Raw genomic sequence first — 13,491 nt, 5'->3', positions numbered from 1 at the left:
CATTCAATTGAAGTCGGTCTCCGGGGGTAATTCATACATCGCCCATATGGTGCCAAACCAAGCCAATTAGTAGAATCTGGTTAAACCTATTGTGGGAAACGAGATCAGTCCCGGATATGCCGTCTTCTGTCCAACAACAACAGCATACCGTCTCCTGCTGCAACTAACGATCACTGTCTTTATTGTGCAATCTACCGAGTATTTCCTTCAATTATCAATTGTTTTTTTGGTCTATAAAACATCACAAAATGTGCCAAAAAAGTCCAACTCAGACTCACCAAAGACATTCAATGTACGATGATATTAAACAGAACAAAGACCCTGATGCTTCACAATTAAGTTCATTGTTAATCAAACGTCAAAAAACTATTTATTCCTAAATGCTGCAAACCAAATGACGTTGCCATTCGTCTTAGCTGTACTTTCTGTTTCGTGCTAATTAACAAATGTTAAACTGAGACTGTAAACATGGTAAATGTCACACCTGCTCTAAGTCACCATGTTAGCATGCTGACGTTAGCACAGTGGACTCTTAGCCCTGTTTATATTTTAAATAGCAGGGAAACAAAAAGTTTTAACATGCTGATATTAGCATTTAGCTCATCCACCAGAGCTGTGGACTTATTTTCTGCTTCCACTTTGTTCCTTTTGTTCCCCACCTTGCTTCCTCTGTCTTTGTCTTTTTTTGCCAAAAAAGGTTGTAAAGGTCGTCGGTGTACAGAAGCTGCATTAGGGAACATGATTGCTCTGTCAGCGAGCAGCGAGACTGTACAACGTGAAGCGACAACTACCGAGCGTCTGCTTTGTCGTTTCATTTCATTCCCAGCGTCACCGCTCTGCTTTACTCGGCTCTCTTCTCCCGAGCGCTGCGCCGCTGTGATTCATGTCGTGCTATGGAAGAACCTTTGAACACCATTACTTCAAACTCCCTTACGCACGCATTTGTCTTTCTCCAGATAACTAATAGAGTCCACTTCCTGGTTGGAGCAGAGCCGACATTCTGCTGTAGTCTGCCAAAAATCTCAGCCAGCCGCTTTCAATACTTTGTACCGTGATGGTGGGAGCACTTTACAATGTTCGGTTCCAGCTGAGGTAACTCCTCTGTTGATGCCGAGGAATCTAGCAAGCACTTCACATCTACATGCAGCATCAAAAGGAGCCATAATAATCCCATTAAAGACTTGAATCAAAGTCAGTGGACACAGCAGCCTAACTGGTTATGTTTACATCCAGCCTAATAATCTGCTGCTATGACTCATTTCCTCTCGCTCTAAAATGAACCGATTCCCTTAAAACTCTATCGCAGCGTATCTGGGAAGAGGACGAGGACAGAGCATAAGAGAGGGAAAAGGGCAGATGAAAAGGAGGAGAAGAATCTGGAGCAAAGAGGAGGAGATGGACCACACCACAGTATGTGATGTGAGGAAGAGGAAGAGGAAGGCGTCTGTGCACAACATGGAGATCTCTTTAATGGAGGCTGGACGCAGAGATGGAAAATTAATAAAAAAAATAGGAGAGACAGTGTTTTTGAGGACAGAGAGGCAGGGTTGATGAGCAGAAGCAATGGGGGAAGGACAGGCCTCGGAAAAAAGTTAAAGAAAAGGACAGTGGGGTATGTAGAGGGGGGGGGGTGTAAAGAGTACTGATGGTGAAGTGGTTTCCTGAGGAAATACCAGAGACTCTCAGTCACGAGTCACAGACTGAATATAAATGGGTTGAGCTGGGCTGCACACTGTATACATAGATAGCTCATATTCAGGCTACAGGGTGACTAAGGGAGAGCTCTTTATGAATTATTACTCATGAAACCAACCACATGGAGATCAGAAAAACAGAGGAGCACAGCCCTGAATGCCAGGAAGGCTGCTTTGGGTTGATCAGAGAAGTATGTGCCGTTTCAAAGCAAACACAGATGCACCTAAATGCCAAATGACGTCAGGATATTGTTGCGCTAAGAAGTAACCTAAATGGAGAATAATCCGGTTAATTAAACATTTGGCTCGAGGTAGGATCAATAAACCTGAGCTGAACCCGAGTAGCCGATTCTGCAGCTCTGTAATCCACTCATTTTTCTACAACGTTCCCTAAAACTTGGCGTGATGAGTCTGCATTACAACAGACTCAAATAATTGCATTTCTGACAATCTCTTCTGTGTGCCAGAACAATGGCACTCTGGGTGTCGGCGCCCAGAAGTGTGCGAGTCTGTTCCTCTTCACCAGCGCACTTGATCGACAATTTCACGGCCGATATATTCCTCACTCGAGACGAACACCATCAAAGCTCTTCATGATGCGTCACATGAAGCCTTCGTCCCTCCTCACAGCTTCATCGTCCCCATCGAATGACTTTGAAGAGTGACGAGCCACCTGATATCGCACGGACAGAGGGAGTGTCAAAAAGACACAGCAACGTACCAAATGTGAAGAATAAGACGGCAAAACTGAAAAAACCTGTGTCAGAAAATATCATTTACGCATTTATTGTATTGTTAAGTGTGGCACTGGCTCTCTTATCAGAGGTGTGAAAGTGGACGCAGACATTAAAGCTGTGCAGCTGGACAGGTGTGTGGCCTGTGGAGTCCTCTTGAGTCACAACCTAGTGTGTTAGATAACGTACAGGAGCATAACAAGGCATGACTGGGCTCCATCAGCCCCGCTGCGACGACATGTGATGGCCCCCCCGTGTCCACGCCTCGTCTCAGGCACCAAACTGGTTTATTATTACTTACAAAACATAAATGCTACCTACTGCAGCTTCATCATGTGCTGGATAGCTGTATAAAAGAGCTCCAGCTGCATCCGGCCTCATTCTGAAACATGTCGAGCAGAGACGCTGGCTGTGACCGAGTCCGACCTCGGCACAATCAAACAGTCGGGAGACGAAGCATTGAAGATGTTGCTTATTGATTCGACCTTGAAAAGAAAAAGAAGACGCCAAGCTGTTTCTATTTGTCTCAGCACAACAAAACCTGAGCCCCTTGTTCCCCCCCGGACACGCTTCAAGGCATTAGCGGCGTAATTTAAAGCCAGCTGTGGCTCCCCTCCTCTGTGTCAGGACCCGACAGTCGGACCGCATTCAGGTTTGGCCTTTTCCTGCTCAGAGACTCAGCTCACTGAGCTCGAGCTGGCTGTCAGACACAAAGAATGTGGATATTTCTGTGTTTTTTCTTTTATATTTCTTAGAAACAGAGATGTGGTAAAGGAACGAGGAATAATCAACACAGTGAGACACCGGAATGAAGGAAGAAAACAGTCAGGAAGGATTAAGCTGCATGCATCTCTTCCCCTCGCTCTGCTCCCTCCTCATCTTTCTATGTGCTCTCTCTCGCTCTCGCTCTCTCTCTCTCTCTCTCTCTCTCTCGCTCTCTCGCTCTCTCTCTCGCTCTCTCTCTCTCGCTCGCTCTCTCTCTCTCGCTCACACAGTTTCTATTTTTTCCCCCCCCGACAGCTAAAAGGAAAAACAAAAGAAAAGCCTCCCGTCTGGTGAAGCTTGTTCCTGTTCTGTTGCTACATACCGTTAGTGGCACCTTCCCTTCATTGGCTTATTGCAAGCTGCGTCTCTCTGCGAGGGACAAAGCTGCCTTCATCTGACTTGTTATAAGAAGGGCAAAACACACGCCGATAAGAGCGAGAATAAAGGTTACGAACCGAACCAACACCACGAGAGGAGCGGCGTACACCTGTTTAGAAATATCACAAAGAGCAGCAGAGCGAACTGTCCATGACATCAGCACGATGAGTTACCGGATCGTTTACGCAGCTTCACGATCAAACACAATAATCATATTACATGAATCATTAAAACTGTTTGAACATGCAAACATTCTCTGGTTTCAGCTCCTATAATGTGAAGATATGTTGCTTTTTACGCGTCTTGTATCATTTTGAATTGCTTTATCTTTGGATTGGCCAACAAAAGATATCTGGCAACATCACCTTGAGATTTCAGAGTTGTACGATGAATTGGTTTTCTAGCAGACACCTTTCTACCGTTTTCCTACAACTGTCCATGAAGTTATTATAACCTTTGTTATAGTGACAATAAAGTCAAACGTACAGTAAATTGTACTATAATCTATACATTGCAACCAAATCTAAACGACAGATGAACAAATCAACAGATCATCTGTGTACCATTATGTGGCAGCAGAGTGACCGTAACTCTGTGGTCATGAGTTCAGCATACAGCTCTAATATCCTCAGAGTACACAAACGCTCTGCAATGCTTTGCAAATATATTTGATTGCCTGCATTTCTTGTAATATAAGCTAAATGTGTTTCACACTAAGAAAACAATTCAGCGCGCATTTATGTTTGTGTGCGTGCACATCAAGTCCCCGACTGTGACAGGTACTGTGCATGAGTGTGTTGCTCTGCAGCGACCGCTAACACCACTGTGCGACACCTTGTCATATTGGTCACGGTTAAATTCACACACACACCTCTTGCTGTGCTCACGAGGGGAGAAGCTGACCTACAAACACACACACACACACACACACACACACACACACACACACACACACACACACACACACACACACACACACACACACACACACACACACACACACACACACACACACACACACACACACACTCAATATCATCATTTAGCTTAAAGTTCATTCCCACCTTTCCCCTCATTAGCCTTCATTCCCTGCATCACTCTTTCCCCCCTTCTCCCTCCATCTCTCCCTCCGCTTAGAAGCAGGGCACAGTGGCCTGACTGTTTATAGCAATGCAGCTGCAAGCGGTGAGAGAGAGAGAAAGCTAGAAAGGAGAGAGCGAGAGGAGAACACATGGGGGAAAACACAGGAGGGAGGAAGAGAAGCAGGAAGAGAGTGCACAAAGCAACGTGTAGCCCAGTTTAATATTTCAGTCTTTACCCCCTTTACTCAGGTGTCAAAGTCTGCGTTTATGACCGGAGGATCAGCACGATGGAGGTCTTGTTGACAGCCCGTAAACACACACAATGTACACTGTCTCCCTGTTTAATCATTAATCCAACCAACAGGGTAGCAGCAGTAAGAATATGAAGAAACTGTACGTTTCTACCTTTAATTTACAGGAAAATGATTGGACAACGTATTTAGTTTGATTCAAAATAAAAAACAGTGTCCTGGCAGTTGCAGATTTGTTTTATTGGTTGATAAATTTCTTGCACTCGAATGAAAACTGGGACACGCAACTAATCCAATTTACTCCCCCAGACATAACAAGAAGCCGTCCCGAACAGCAGATTTAGCGAGCGATGATCATTATTAAAATGTCACATGTAGGGATGCAAAGAAAACGAGAGGTTGGATATTTTTTATATTTTCTTCACGATATTATCAAAGTAGTAAGTAATGACTGCAGACTTCAGCTGCTCCAGAACAACGAGCGTCTAAACGCTGTATTTAAACCACGAGCTGCGGCGGTAATTATCCTCTGGAGCTCGTTTTATTCCATGTGAGCTGAAGCGGAGCCGCAAGTTATCGCCCTCGCCGTCACATCTTGTGGGAGATGTACATCGCCCTTACTCTGGTCTTGTATTTATCCATTTTAATTTCCCTTTCACCGACCACACGATATAGTGTCACAAGTGTTCGATAACAATCAGTGCTCAAACAACACGAGGCGATATCTGGCTGATCTGTGCCTCACGGTTATGTACCAAAGCAGAGCGGCGAGGCGACCCCGCGAGAGTCACTTTGAAGACGCCCTCCGCTCAAATGTGTGTGTCGCTTTGAGCGTCACACTAGACGGTGGTTTTCACATTCATCTGTTGAAGGAGGAGAGTTTCTCGGCGCTCACATTAAAGATGAGTTTGAGATGTGTTCGCACGAGCAGGATTTTGGAAGTTAATCATCCAACAAAGAAATGCAAACACTGAGAAAGGCCTTATCAGTAAAGTAGGAGACATCTTGTGTCGAAGAAAAGATAATTAGCTTATTCACAGATTTTAGATGTCAGATGTCTTAACAGCCAATCGCCATGTTGAGGGCCATGTGGAGCCAATAGATATGCTCAGAATTTAGAACGGAGCACCTTTAAAAGCCACCGATGCTTTAAAGTTCTTGACCACTATCAGCACTACAGCTGTGTCTGCATCATGCACACACAGAGGTACATGTACACGGGAATGCAATTCACAACCTGTCAACAGTGTCACGCTACCCTGCTGATCGGCACCATGCGACACGCAAAGAAGCGAAGAAATACATCAACAAAAGGCAGCGAGGAAGAAAAGCTGGTCAACAATTGGCTTTACGAGCGATTTATGTGGAAAGAGCAAAGAGCACCTTTAAGTGTGTGTTACCTGGAGGCTAATTTGTATCAGCTTAAAGAACATATTTTAAGTTTAGCGCTGACACCAGATATTTTCAGTAAACTTAACAAGGCAACTAATTGGTCTCGTTGCAGAAGCTCGTGCTTCATAAGCCGGCCAGAGCAACTCAGAAACGAGAGGCGACTTCCACAGCTGGAATACGACCGCCGCTTTACAAACACACACGTATGCGGCACTCGACCGCACACAAAGAGAAGTGCATGGTCACCCTCTCTCACACGAACACTCCTTGTCCATCTGTAGGTCACAGACCATCATGGACGCACACACACACACACGGGCAGCGGACACAAAGCGACACACACACTCACACAGTGTATATTCCCACGCTGCATGCATGCAGTCCCTCTCCACAGACAGCACCACAGAGTGCATCAATCCAATTGGTTTGTCCAACAATGCAACCCACCCACGCATGGTGACAGGAGACACTTACTGATTTTATCCTCCGCTTGGGAGAACGGGAAGCAGCACAGTTGACCCATGGCGCCTCCTTCCCCTTCACCTCCTCTTCCCCTCTTTTTCCCCCTCTGTGTCCCCCTCTTTCTCCCCCCCAAAGACTCTTTATCTCCCCGTCTGTGTCACTCTTTCTCCCCCTCCACCCTCCTCGAAGGACAAACTGACTCGGTGAGGATGGAGGCAACCAAAAAAAACCAAAAAAAAACCTCCCTTTGCCTCCGTGCAAGCCCGAAGAAGACCGAGCAAGTCAGCAGACGAGGAAAAAATGAAACGAGTGGCTCCTTGCTCTACTTTGCACTGGCACTGGGAGGAGGGGTGTGTGTGTGTGTCTCAGAGAGAGAGCGAGAGAGAGCGAGAGAGAGCGAGAGAGCGAGAGAGAGAGAGAGAAAAAGAGTAATTTGTTGGCGTGTTTGAAGTGGAGAAAGCAGAGGAGGGGTATGTATGAAATAGAAAATGTTTGTGCATTTTGTGTGTGGTGCTGAAAGGGGACAGAGTAGGAGGGGCGTGTTGTGTGCGCTAGCTTCAGTAAATATTTAAGACGGAGACACAGTGAGCATGCTCACCAGTGTAGCAAGTGTGTGTGGAAGCGGAAAAGGCAGCAGTTTATATGAAGAGACAGCGGACACTACTGTGTGTGTGTGTGTATAGAGGGGGAGGGGGGGGGGGCTCCAGGCTCCACCGTCCCCTTGTTATCCTAGCTTGGTTGTAGAATAAAGCCGGCAGCTGCTGCCTGCTGCTTGTATCTTTGTGACCCGTTTGAGACCCGTAATGTTCTTTTGTGGCGGACAAACATTTATTTTTTTAATTCCTTATATTAGATTCAGTAGGTCTCGTGTTATTTAGTTGTCTTGTGCGGTGCAGTCGAGAAATGCTGCAAATGTAATGAATAATAGATACTGCAGCGTGGTATTCACATCCTGAACCTCACCGAGCCTGACCGGACGGTGTTGGGGTGGTTCAGGCTGATATCGTCTTTAAATCCCACCTGCCTTGAATGAGCTCTGGTTGTGTTTTTACTCACTGGCATAATGAGGAATAGTCTTCTCACCACGCGAGAGTGCTTCTTGACTTCTGAGTTTGCTGTCAAAGCCTGAAAATAAAGAAAATGACAGAAAAAAAATGCTATTTTGAGATATTTCTTATTATTCTTTGACTATTTGAAGTGCATTAACATGATAGTTTTCTCTATTATCTATTGATAGCTCATCTAGTTAGCTTGTAAGCTAAATCTAGTCTTGCCTTTGACCCCCTAAAATACGGGATTCCCAAGCCCAACATGAGGTTCAGAGTAAGAGTGACAGCATTCATTCATGAATCCTTGTTTGGTGTAATCATGCTGCACGTCAGACATTCCTCATCACACTTTGTTAACACACAGGAGCAGCAAAGTGTGACGAGTAAACGGTGAATAATTCAGTGTTTCTGTGCAGCCATACACTAACCGACAATAACTGACTGGTCAGCAGCAGTTTTCCCTCATTCTCATCAGCATACCTCAATCGAGGCTTTATCCCGCAGCGCCACGTTGGCAGCATCGCCTGGTTATTTGCATAGTGAAAGTAACATTTTTATGTAATACATGTTGTGGTGCCTACAAAGGCCGACTTTCCTTCTCTCTCTCTCTCTCTCAGCTCAGCTCTTCACTGTGATGTAACGGCCTCAAACGAGCGCTCGCAGTCAGAGCTGGGTTTAGTCTGGCAGCACGAGCTGCTCGCGCTGATTGAAAGCTTCATTAACAGCAGAGAAGTGACGCTGAGCTTCATCCATTTCTCTGCTATCGCTGAAATGGAGTTATGATGCGAGAACTGAGAGTCAACAGAGACCATCAGGCTGTGAGATCGAATCGATTTACAAAAAGATAGCAATAGCTGCTGTTTGTGAGGGGAAAGTATTCTGCTGTTAAAATACTTCATTTATAAGTCCAATTAATTCAATGAAATTCGTCAAGTTACTTTCAAAAAGCAGCTCTTTACAACTCAGTTTCCCATTCACATTCTGGAGAAGACGCACGCACCTGAACTCACCTGGATCGGTCAATATGTCAAATGTACGAGAATAACTCGTCATAAATTAATTCGCACGAGCCTTTTGTAGAAGAAGTAGTTTGCGGTCGTATTAAAAGTATGATTTTCTTCCCCAATGATTCACTTTATAAAATAAAGATCTACTTATATCAGGACCAGCTGATAAATGTAGTCCGTTTTGTTTGTTTCAGAGTGTCGTACTGTGTGGATGAGGATGCGGGTAGAAGGTGATGAGCGACACTCATCTTCTACTGGAAGGTTCACACCTCCTCGACATCAACCTTCCCCAGAATCCTTGAGTAAAACAATCAGCTTATATTCATGATCCAAAACACATTAATCAGAACCAAGTAGCGCTTTCATAACTAACATGTCATTTGTGGACATTTTAACTTCAGTGCACGTTTGTTTCCTGCACGTTTAATCACAAAACACTAATCAACCCAGTAGAGTCGACCAATGAGCACACTTTCATAAAAGGCCTTGAGAAAGAGAGAGAGGGAGAAAGAGAGAGCGAGCACTGCAACAGTGTTGACTTTGTTCGGCTGAAGGTGAACTCATAGTACTCAGTCACAGGACAGGTTATGCACACAGAGAGCACAAGACCGCCAGCTGCATGTTGCAGATAACAGGGCCTTCAGTCTGCTCCGGTGACAGTATGCCTCACCGTTTATTGTAATACTTATACATGCACATACAAAACAACAGCAAGGGATGCACACGGCAGGACGTGGGAGCACAAAAACAAGCACCACGTGAGTGTGTTGGGAATAATGTTAAGACTGTGTGGAGCATTTCTACAAGACAATTAAACCAATGTAGCCAAACAGTCACAGTCTACTTTTACGACGTAAGATATTTATTTAGTGCAGGTATCAACACCTGGTCATGTCTTCATGTCTTCCAAATGTACACAAATCAAACCACAGCTCGTCTGTCCATCCATCATCACCACATACACACCGAACGTCCTTCTGAGTGCCAGTAACGTGTGTTAAACCACACTTGTGTTAAAGCTTTAGAAAATCTTCTATATAGTGTGAACTGCTCTTCTCTGGCCAACAGTAGGAGGCCCATTTTACATCATACAAATTATACAAGATAGAAGAATTATGAATTGGTCCTAATGTTAGCCATTAAAGTATCCGGACAACTTAAATAACTGTCTTATTTTTGTTATAGCTGTAGCTTTATTATCATTAAAAGCCTGTTTGCTAAACTGAACACGTCTCTCACACACACACACACATACACACACACACACGCGGCTTTGCTTTTGCCGTTTACTGGTTTATTGAGTTGAACTGATGCTCCACCAATGTTTGCTCATCCCGGCTGTTCGGGTCGTTAAAGCTCCTCCGAATCTGTGGGGTTTCTCCGTTACGACCGCTGTGGGTTCGCATTTCTACCACAATCTCGAGACTGTTTGCGATATTTACACAGCCTCTAATTGGATTTGAGTCAGAAAACTGTGCACAATGATCATTTTAGGATTTGTTTTTTTATATTTGTTGTACTTCTAGTTTTATTGTGGTGGGTTTATTGTCATGACCTGAGGGGCCGTTCTTCCTTTCTAAACCTTCATCCAATCTTCCTCAGTCTGCCGTGACCCACGTCGGCCTCCCTTCAATATCAGACCTCAACTCCCTCGTCTGTTTAACGTCGCCTTCAATCAGACTCTCAATGTTCTCTCGCCGGTTGTCTGGCCATCCTATCTGCTCGTCTCATCTAGTCGGTCTGTTTAATTCTACTGCCAGCCTATTCTCCTCTCCCCATACTCATTCATCATTTGTGTTTAATCTCACTGAATCCACGCTCTATCCTCTTCAATCTCTCTCACTCTTCCTTCCATCCTCCTATCTGCGAAGTCACCGTCAGAATGGGAAAGACGGGAACGTGGTTTCCCGACTTGGGATTGTTGTATGAATCGCCCCATTGGTACCCTTGTAAACATATCATTTAAAAAAACTAAACGAGTAACTTTGGCAGTGTTATGTATTTTGAGTGGCTTATTAACCAGCCAACCCAAACAAGCTGTGCATAGATGATTCTAAATTAGCTGAATCAACCGCATTAGTGCAGCAGATGTTCATGCCAGTGACGGAGGCTTTGCAGTCTGTTTCCAACTGCTCGTTGACATTTAGGTTATTTTTCACTCAATTACTCTGACACAGACTTCTATGTATAAAAATAGCTCTATGCCTGTTAAATTACCGTTAATATTTCTTCCCCTTGAAGAGTACCGGTATTTTCTTTTGAAGCTATGAAATGACGTCCGGCTCAAGCGTGTTAAAACGCTGTGCTGCCATCATCAAACACACTTCTGTCACGCCTCTGTGGTTTAAGATGCAGGTATGCAAGTTCTGTCCCAATGCATCCGAAAGATGTTGTACTTCCTGCTGAAAGAGGACTCTGATCACTGCTGTTTAAGAGAAAAAGGGGGGAAATGAGCTGCAATGTCCCAATAATTAATCAACAGTTACTCTACAGTGCTTGCACTAGACATCACATTTTTTTAATTTTTCACGCAGATGTATTTTAATCAATTTAATCCAATTCCCCGAGCCATGTTTCTTTTAATATCGAGAGCATCATTATTTTTATATCATAAAAACAGAGTAAATGTATATTATGTGTATATTTTTTTACACTACATGTCACAATGAAGGCCTCAACAACCATTAACCGCTAGAATATTGGTGTTCCGAATGCTGCAGTTTAATATTTCTTCAGGAATAAATTAGACCGTTAATATGCAAATTAGCAATTTGCGTCATCGTGGCTGGCGACTGGAAAACGAGCGCTGCCAAAAACCCGTCGAATAGGAAGCAGCCGAGCAGCACAGTCCGTACAGAAGTGAGCGAACTTATATCTCGATAAAAATACCAAAAGGTCAGAGAGCAACAAACCACCTTCATCTGTCGGTGATGCTGTTCCAGTGCTCGTTGTTTGTGTGCACATATTTATGCATGTATTAATGCTGTACTGTGAATACCAAAAGGCCATGACAGGGGCGGCATCTACCGGTCTACCCGAAAAATAATTATCTCCACTTTACAGATCAGCTGGAAATGTCACACCGTGTAAGAACACAAACGAGTAAAGACGAGTTACTCGTGACACGGCATTTTCCAGTTCATCGCTCAAATTGTTTTTGGCCTTTCCACCCACTGGCTTTCCAGAGAAAACCTCTTCCTGCTAACTGAACGGAGTTTAAACATTACCCAGAAGTCCTTTAGAAGCGACGTGACAAGCGAGGAGACTTTGTCATCACAGCGCGGGTATATTATCCATCTCACAAACACACCCTCCTTTAATTACCGCCATTCTTTTTGCTTACATTAAAGCAGCGTGTGGGATCAGACTGAGAGGAGACTTAAGTGTGTTTTTGTGTCCGACGTATAAACTTTCATCCGTCTGTCTAAACAGAAGCGGCAGCACAATATTTCATGCTATTTCTTTCCTCAGCACTGAGAGAAGAGGAGAGAGAGAGAGACAACCACGCAGTGTGGCTTTTTAGTTCAGCTTCAGCTCATTGTTTCACAAGACGGCGGCACGATGCAGCATGTGATCCAGGCTGACTGTTTGTGATTCTGTTTTACTGATGGACTACTTTGCTGTTTTTAGCCACAGGTGTTTGCCAAATCCACTAGTGTCAACATTTTAAAGACTATAACTTTGATGAGAAAATCCCAAAACCTCCGAACAAGGACGTGGCGGAGGACAAACCCGGCAATAAGTAACCGAGAGGTTTGACCTTCTCTGGTAGAATTTACACAGCTTGATAAATCTTTATTACCCACTCCATCAAGGTCTACATTCAGCAATAACTCTATTGGCAGTGAGGCTTTATCATGGCTTTATTCTACATACATTTACAGCTCTGTCATTCTTAAAACGTAGGTTTTGTGATCGATTGTGTTTCCCACCTTCCATCCAGTTGCCGTTTTCCATTCATGAAAAATGTCTTCGTCAATCTAAAAACCACTGTATGCTTTGGAAGTTTGAGGACATATTCAGTCAACAACTACAGAAGGTAGCCTAGCTTGTGCAGTACATCTGGCTAAACCAGCAGTGCCAGTTTTTCCCAATAATAAAAAGGTGCAAAAAGTTACTTTCTAATTTAAAAAGTTTCATTTTGTGTTGATTTTGGCGGCCCCTGTGGACAAAGGCGGTAGTGTTTTGTGTCCTAAAGATCTGCAGCTGCCAGACTCACTTCGGAAAACATCTAACACAACACAACAATATCTATCTCAGGCAAACATTTGCAATTATCAGCAACTAATTATACCGGAACAAAGTGGTGGAAGTTGTCTGTAAACTGAACAGTACAACCAAAGCCCTACAAGGTAACACAACTCCCCATTCCATCCTCAAATGTAACACTTTGAAGTTTGTTTGAAGTGTCGTTAAATATTAAATCAGTTACTTCTTGTCCAAATATTTACTTTTCCAAAACCACTATTTGACATTCGCATAACCCCTCACGGCACTCATTTAAAGAGAAAACATTTTAGAGCCGGTCCACAGTGGTGAAGAACACCAGGAGCACACAGTTGATTTCATTCAAACTAAATCATGACTGGTGTGTTGCCTGCAAGCCAAATGAATCGGAGCACACAAGGCTAAATTGTCTCTGGCGCTGTACTCACTCACTCATGCATAAAATGCGCT

General features: G+C 44.1%; 1 protein-coding gene across 5 annotated transcripts in view; it reads right to left on the bottom strand.

Moving 5' to 3' along the window:
- The window catches only part of akap7 (A-kinase anchoring protein 7), a 30,821-nt gene that overhangs the window by 7,342 nt on the left and 9,988 nt on the right, over window positions 1-13,491 (bottom strand). For 4 of the 5 annotated variants that reach the window (XM_079291011.1, XM_079291008.1, XM_079291009.1 and 1 more), the window contains one exon: window positions 7,815-7,883. The exons of the other annotated variant lie outside the window; for it this stretch is intronic. In XM_079291011.1, coding sequence (XP_079147137.1) covers window positions 7,815-7,883 — 69 coding nt within the window. The remainder of the gene's footprint in view (window positions 1-7,814; window positions 7,884-13,491) is intronic. 5 annotated transcript variants of the gene reach the window in all.

The sequence above is a fragment of the Melanostigma gelatinosum genome, assembly GCF_949748355.1.
Source record: "Melanostigma gelatinosum genome assembly, chromosome: 19".
Classification (NCBI taxonomy): domain Eukaryota; kingdom Metazoa; phylum Chordata; class Actinopteri; order Perciformes; family Zoarcidae; genus Melanostigma; species Melanostigma gelatinosum.
This window is presented reverse-complemented; position numbering and strand designations above follow the sequence as displayed.